At 42.1% G+C, this 8,293-nt stretch overlaps 1 protein-coding gene across 14 annotated transcripts in view; it reads right to left on the bottom strand.

Moving 5' to 3' along the window:
• Nucleotides 1-1,599: 1,599 nt before the first annotated feature.
• Nucleotides 1,600-8,293, bottom strand: part of SOX6 (SRY-box transcription factor 6) — a 667,807-nt gene continuing 661,113 nt past the window's right edge. For all 14 annotated transcript variants that reach the window (XM_053562397.1, XM_053562398.1, XM_053562400.1 and 11 more), the window contains one exon: nt 1,600-8,233. In XM_053562397.1, the coding sequence (XP_053418372.1) occupies nt 7,930-8,233 (304 nt within the window). In that variant the 3' untranslated portion in view covers nt 1,600-7,929. The remainder of the gene's footprint in view (nt 8,234-8,293) is intronic.

Genomic DNA, 8,293 nt, shown 5'->3' with positions numbered 1-8,293 from the left:
ACAGAGGCGAGCACAAGCTAGAAGTGAGAAAAGCTAGGGACATCCCACATGGGACCAGGTCCCGAGTGAAGGCCTCAGGCACATCCCCCACTTTGCTCAGCGCTGACACCAGCCTCTGCCCCCTGCTGGCTCAGACACCCTGTAGTCAGAGGGCAGCTGCCTATGTGTGCTGGGGACAACCTGCTGGACACCTTGCTGCTACGTATTTCACACCTTCCATTTCATTTAACCCCCCCCCACAACCCCCCACCCCTGATAGACTGAGAGGTAAGGATTGTTACTCCATTTTATAGAGGAGGAGTCAGGGGAGTCATCTGGAGAAGGTCACACAACTGGCAAAAGGCACAGCCAGGATAGTGTCACTCCAAAATGTATGTTCTTTCCAGTGCCTGTGCTTCCCTGGGCTTTGAAAAAACCCACGACGGTCTAGGTGGAGTGGCTCCCGCCTGTAATCCTAGCACTCTGGGAGGTCAAGGCAAGAGGATTGCTTGAACTCAGGAGTTCAAGATCAGTGGGAGCAAGACTCCATCTCTGAAAAATGGAAAATTCAGCCAGATGCCCTGGTGTGGTGGCCCATGCCTGTACTCCCAGCTACTCTGGAGGCTGAGGCAAGAGGACAGCTTGAGCCCAGAAGTTTGAGGTTGCTGTGAGCTATCACAAGGCCAGTGTACCCTAGCCTGCGGGACACAGCAAGGGACAGTTTTTTGTTTGTTTAGGAGACAAACAAAAAACCCACAAGGTGGGAGGAAGGGTCCTAGAGCAATAGGTTTTTAGAACTTACAGCAGCTTTGACTAGGGCAAAGAAATTTCCTTGGCTTTTCCCTAACAAGGCATTTTTTCAAAGAGGACGTTGCTGGGCTACCCCACGTTCTCTTGAACACTTCAATTTCACTCTCCAGGTGTTGGTTACTAATCTCCAGAATCCACAATCCTGGTCCGGCTGGTTCAGCAGGTCTCCTATAAGGGGTTTGCTCTCTGCAGCCCACTACCCCAGCTCCAGCACTCCCCTGGAGCACAGTGAAATAGCTTTAGAAACCTTTTAGAAGCAGTTATCACTGGCAGCAGAGTTTTGCGGGACAAATAGATGGAAGCCTTCTTTTCTGAGGCAGAGGCTACTGAGGAAGCAGCCAACTGCTCCCAGTGGAGGTAAAAGCTGTCAAGCCCAGCATTTCCCACCCTTGGCTGCGAGGCCTGCGGAAGCTGGCGCTGGACGAGAGGCTGGCTCTTAAGATCTGTTCACACCCAGCAGTGCTCTGAGCTTTTCTACACTGTTTCACTGTCGCGAAGAAGTTGGGCATAACAGGCAGTACTCTCATCTTCTCCTGACAAACATCCACCTTGAGTCTTGTTCTTCCCTTCTAAATCCACAAGCATTTCCTGCTGCAGCCATGGAAGCTCCAAAATGAAAAAAGCAGGCAAGTCTGTCCAGGCTAAGAGGGTGGAAGGCTTTCGGAGACCTATCTCTGGGCCAGGCAGAAGCAATGGCAGAGAGCAGGAGAGCTCTGGAGAATCCAGCAGCAAGCAGGGGGCAAGCTGAGGGCTAGCTGGGCTTCCCGGTGGGAACCGTTTGCAGGGCACAGACAAGGCCATACACAGAGGTCATAAAACAAAATTTATCTTTAATTTGTAAGTGTCAACAGCAGTACAAAAGATGGAGTGATGACAACTAGATTAGGGTAGAGAGGACAGTCTTGAGGTAAATGAGCATAAATAGGCAGTTCTTATAGACACTCCCCTGAGGGGCCGGAGCCCCATCATGGCATTTACATTATCACCCAAAGATGGCATGTTTAACATATCAGGAAAGCACCTTGTGCAAAAAGGAAAAAAAAAAAGTAGCTAAGGTGCCAACATACACCAAGATAGATAAAGACAGTGCGTCTTTCAATTTTGTCTTTTCCCTTAATTATGAGGCAGAGGAGGGGAAGACTTTGAAAAGTACCACTGAAAGATTATTCAATGTTGAGTTTTATGTCACATCAATACTGCACAACGAAATCCAAGAAGTTTGTGTATGCAACAAAGCTAAGAACAATGATTCATTCCTTTAAATTTGAAGAGATTTTTTTTTTTTTACTTTTCCCATTTCTTTAATCCTTAGCAAACTTTTTTTTATTATTATTATCAAGAGGAGAGTGTGAGAAAGATGTGATGGCGACCCTTAAGGTCATTTAAAAACTTTACACTGGACTGTACAAGATTTTTTTTTTGATAAACTATTTACATTTTCAGACTTTCAAACATATTCAAAGCAGCAATAGACACTAGTTTTTATGGTTTTTGTTTTTTTTTTCTAATTGCCCAAACAGTTACCAGCCATGGGCCAAGTAGGTACCTGCATTATACATAGAATTTCTACAAAGAAAATCTGCACTTAAAATTTGCTGGAGGGTGTATGAAGTGCCCTTAGAGTCTCAAGGGCCACACCCACAGTGTTGCTATAGGAACCAAAGCACAGTACCTTGACAACAGAGTTGCAGTTGTCCCAACAGCCCACACAAACTTTACACTTTGAAACAGCAGCCAGCATGTCAGTCCAGCATGTCAGTGAATTGTGCTGATTAAATTAACATAGAATACAATCTCACAATATACATCACAAACAAATTACAACGTTGGGAAATAAAAGAGTTACAGTAAGATAAGTTATGTAGTAACAGCTTATAAGCTTGTCTAAGGTAATAAAAATTTTACATGGCAAATACAATAAAGAATGAACATAAATGCTAAGCATTCTAATTTGCTACAAGCTGGAGAAGGGTACCATAAAGACTGTACTTTCAAAAAAGCAAAAACACATATGACAAAGGAAGACAAACGGAGAATGCACACGAGCACATCTGCAGCGTGCAGCATACACAACAGTTAAATATTTGCACATTCCCCATACTCCAAGAGCACCAGCACTGAGGCCTTACTTTCTGCGTGTGGTTCTTCAGGAATAAGAAACTACTGAGCAAGATACGCCACTGAGTTGCTTCCAGCTTTCATATTGCCACTGAAAAGAGGATCTGTGCTAAGCATTACCTCTCTGCCCCTCCCACCCACTCCCGCCTCTGCCCTAGAGGTACCGGCTTTCCCAAGACGTGTTCAGGAGCTTGTGGAAAGCCATCTGTCCCCAGAGGAAAAGATGGGATGGGGATGAAAAGGAAATGTGTTTGCATATCAATATTTTCGATGATATTAGCACAGGAACATGCTCAATAGGATATGGCATCAGAAACAGAACATCATCGGCAGGAATAACAGTTGTTTATTAAGGAAGAAAACATGTCAGGGAGCAGATGACTTAAGGAAATGATGCAAGTGCTTTTGTAAAGGGACAAATGAGGTCATACAATATTATTATACTTAGAGAAGTGAGCTTAAGTGCCAACTTGATCCTTAGACAGACATGTACAAAATCAGGCGAGGCTACAAAAACCATTTTTGTCATTTTCTCATGAAAAAGGAAGACCCAGAAATAATTTCAATACATTCCTTTAGCTGCATTTCTTTGCAGTTGTTGGCACTTGGTACAGGACTTCTCATATAATTTAAAACTACTAGGTGATTCTTTTTCCTTTCCCAGATGAGTTGGTAGAGGTCAACTCTTTGCAAAATGCATAAATTGAGAGAAGTGGCCTCAGCTGTGATGTTCAAGTGACCAGGCTGCTTTCCGACTTAAGGTAGATGGGCTCCCCCAAACAACCCCTGCTTTCAGCTAGAGTCTACGCTCCTGGCTCAGGAGGGTGTGCTCCAAAGATGTAGCCTGGCTTCACAAGAAAAAGAAAGCAGCCTTTAAATTCAGCCCTAGAGCCATCACACCCTTTTCAAACACCCCTAGGCTTTCGTAGAGCTCTGGTTCATGGAAGGCCAGAATTTGAGAAGCTCAACAGCACTGTGAGCCCACACCTGAATATAGAACTTGGCCTGTGAGTTGATATCCGGACCCTGGCAAATCAAACCAGGCCTGAGGACAAGGCTGGAGAGTATCAAATAGCAAACGAAGCAAACTGATGTGCTCCTAAAAGGTTGAGCTAGATATGCAGTGAAAACGACAAAGCTTCTGTACCTTCCTGGAAAAAGATACTGCCTCACATCTCACTGCTGCCAAAGCAGCAGAGAAATTGACAGGCTGGCTGCTCTCGTCTGCAGCTCCACCTTTCCTCTCTCCCTTCTTCTCTCTTTGCCTTCCTTTCTTCCTTCCTATTCCATTTGGCCCGTTATTTTAGGAGAGGACTATCTGCTAGTGTCCCTATTCTAAAGTGACGAGGATAACCCCTGATCCTGTAATTTCTTTAACAACGTGGAGATGATGTTTATTTTTGATTTGAAGATATTATGAAATAGGGAATACTGAAAAAAAAAAAAAGTTGCTTAACATCCTTTAACCTAACTGGCATGGTGGGACGTTTATTAATGGCCAATCTCAGAGGCAGATTTTTGCCTTTATAATGGTATTCATGCTTCATGCTATTAAGTGGTCACAGAACTAGCGTAGAAGGTTATGTGAATTCACAAAGCAAATTAACTCTCTCCTAGATGTACTGTAAATTTACTATGTTCAATTCATCAACTTTCTATGTGAATAAAAGAGAAAAGTCTTGGGTCTGTGGACAGTGGGTTCTGAACGGCATGGGAAACCCAGTGAAGCATTCTGCTGTCCCAGCGACAGGTCAAACACTGCTCTCTCACTATAGCTGAAAATTCACCGTCCCTATGAAGAATAGTGACTCATCAACTTCTAGTTTGGACCAACATATATGGATAGAGAACAAACAGGAAATACATAACTTATATCTAAGTATTCATGACCCAAAAATAAAATCTATTTCTATGTTATATTTACACAATTAAAAAAATCTAAAATGAGATGGTAACGTCATAAAAACTTTGTTTAAGCCCCACTGAAAATACAATGAAGTGATCGTATGATTGTCATTCTTAATTTCCACGGATATTTAGAGCCAAACTTGGCTAATAAATAGAATAAACTGCTTATAGGCAAAATTTAAATTCAGATACAGCATTACTGTTTGATCCAATGAAAGAGGCGTTTACAGTCAGATCGTTCCTGAATAGCTTTTCATTTTTAAGAACATGGCGAGAAGTAACTGAACCCCAGTACCGAGGCAGAGCTGGAGCTAAAACAAAGTGTTCGTACACACATGTATTTTGCATAAATAAATGAAATAACAAGACATAAAAATGACTCAAATCCGGCAACTGTGAGGCAAGCCCACACGAGTCGAAACAGATGACTTTTGTTCATGTAGTTTTCGTACAACAGTTTCACATTAGTCAGAAGTGATAAAAAATACCATTTATATCCAGTGCTTATAACACTTACGAAACAACATCTGTGAGTGTGTGTGTTTTTCGTTTTTTTTTTTTTTTTTTTTACTATGAGCAAAATCAAGTTTCGGTCCTAAAGAACAGTCTTTGTTCTCCACCAGCCCAGAATATTATTTTGGCATGGTCATAAAAACAAAATTAACCTACTATGCTAAATGTTTGCCTTTGTGCAAAATTAATTACATACAATACAAAGCTAGCCATACAACACTCTACCTATGCAACAAAATAAAAAAAGGAGAGAGAGCAAAAAGCAAAAGCCAAAGAGGAAGAGAAAAAACATGAGAACAAGCTGAGGAGGAGAGGTATATAATCAAGGGTATCAGTAAGACAATAATAAATATTCATTTTTTTTTAAGAAAAATGACCTCCTCCTCACTTAAAATAAATGTACAAAAACAAAGTTCTAATCCCCAACCAATATTAAGAACAAAACATTCCTATCAGTACCTTAATCAGCTTATAGAGAGTACTCCCAGCTAACAGCATAGGTGGTGGTATCTTGGCTAGACCTATTTATTGCTATTAGATATAGCCTTGAGCACTCTTTAAATAAATATGAAGGTACACTATTTTCTTCCAAGTGTCAAAATGGCTCAAGAAATCTGATGGGGTCGTTCCTATGTCCTGGTGATCATATTCTGGGTTGTCCCATCCACTAACATTCTCCCATTGAGCCACCTCGGTGCAACCCCCCACAGGCGACCAGTCCTGGTTTAGGAAGGTCAAAGTGGCATGGCAGAGCTCCCTGTACTTAGGAGATGGAGGATGAAACCTCACTGCCTCCCAGCTCAGCAGCAGCATATGTCCAGAGAAATCCTGTGTGACAAGTTCAGTTCATCTTGTTCACACGTGGGCATGTCCCCATGCAGCCACAGATACAGGGAGTCAGCCAGAGGAACTCTTCTGCTGCCCCAGAGTTAACAGTAGGAACATCCTATACAGGGAATGTATTTCCCCCCTTCTCCTTCCCTAAGGTTTTCTTCCATTCTCTGGATTTATTATGACTAATTGCCTCTATCTTTGCCTCTTGCATCCTGGGGATTTTGCAAAGAACTCCCTGGAGGTGCCAGCTGGGACAAGGCAACTCAGTGTGGAGGTGCCAGCCCATGACAGCTTCACTGTAGACTCATACCTGGCCCATAAATTCTGGGCTTCAGGTTTGGCTGCAGGACAATCCTGCCTGGCAGTCACATTGTCGACCTCACTGCTGAATGGAATTCAGGGGGAGATGCCACTGACGCAGACCCTACCACTGTGCTGAAGTGAATTAAGGGGAAATTCTGGCAAAAGACTCGAGGTCCCAGTGAACCTCGGGGGCATACTTGTTTAAGTGTAAGACTACACACCTCTATCCACATACACAGCCCTGCAGCCAGATATACACTCATGTCTAAAAACAATAATATATAGGTATTCAATAGTATCTTGGTTTCAGAAATGTTTCCAGATGCCCTAGGGACATAAAATCACTATGTACATCTTTTGTATCTAGCAGGAGAAGGAGGTGAGAAGGACTAAAAATTTCTTCGGGAAGGAAGGTAAAAAATAAGAATTATTAAATTAATGCCACCAACATTTTTTTAAAATAAATAGTACGCAGACCCTTGACATTCTGGAATGAATAAATTATTTAAGAGAAAATGTGTTAAGACTGAATGTCAGGGTTAAAGGCAAAGGGATCATGGATGTAGTGAGAGGTGGCCTCAGGCAGAGACCACCACCATGTCAGTATCTGGCGTGGTGACCGCTCCAGTGTGTGTCCGTCATACTATTTCACACACTGATGGCACGTCAAGAGGCAAACACAATTGGGTACATGCACAATTGGGTACATGCACTGTGGCAACCTTGTTCGTTCCTTACAATATCTTGTCTCCAGATTCCTGAGTACTTTACCATTTTCTGGAAAAAAAAAAAGTTGGTTTGCTATTTTATTTTAAGATGCCAAAGATTGTCTAAGACTTTGCAGTGTCTTCTTTAAGACTTTCAAAATATTAAGATTCAAAAGTTACGAAAAGTTTGGCACATTCAAAGTTTAACTCTACACATGGGGAAATGGAATTCCGAGGCCTTTTGAATATGCTCTACATGAAGCTGCACATGCTGTGGACTTGTTGTGTTTTACAATATGAAATCCTCAGTTGTTTTCTAAAATAATTCAGAATAAAAACACATTCACAACCTGTAGGCCGGCACAGCATACCTGAGTGAGAATGTATAACCCCATCTAAAACAGTAACTTAAACCTTTATCCACATCCAAAGGAAAAAAAAAGTAAGACAAAAATATAAGACTTGTAAGACAGCTATGGGTTGAGATAAGTTTTCAAGTCCTGGTGTCTCATATTTAATATGTCTTCACCTAAATTAAAACAACAACAACAACAACAATGACAAAAAAGAAAAAAACAAAACTCAAGTTCATGAAAAAAAATCAGAGAAAACTTAATCTGTCTCACACTTTATGAAACAATTAAGACCATTCTGCTGATGTAATTGTGGAGCCACAAATGCATGCGGGCTCTTTAAGAACTTTTTGTTGGGGGTGGGGTGAAATGTCAGAGTATTTGAATTCAGCAAACAAAACTCCTCAGTTGGCACTGACAGCCTCCGGGGCCTCATTGTCACTGCTGTAGTCTGATTTGGGGTCATCTTCATAGTCGTCATACATTTCCATTTCATCCTCTCCATTAATCATTTCATTTCCAGCTAGGCTTCCGCCATCTGTCTTCATACCATAAGTGCTCTGGATAACAGGGAGGCTGGGCTCTGGGCTGGCTGAGGTGCTAGAGCAGTCAGATGTCATCTGAGGCGATGGTGTGGTAGTTGCCATAGTGATAGCACCAGGATACACAACACCTGTTCCTGTGGTGATTGGAATCTGAGGCTGTTGCCTGTATAGATTTAAAAATAAATAAATAAACAAACAAACACAAACGGGGAAATATCTCTGT

The sequence above is a fragment of the Nycticebus coucang genome, chromosome 14 (assembly GCF_027406575.1).
Source record: "Nycticebus coucang isolate mNycCou1 chromosome 14, mNycCou1.pri, whole genome shotgun sequence".
NCBI lineage: Eukaryota > Metazoa > Chordata > Mammalia > Primates > Lorisidae > Nycticebus > Nycticebus coucang.
Note: the sequence above shows the minus strand (reverse complement) of the source record. Positions and strands in the feature narration are given on the sequence as shown.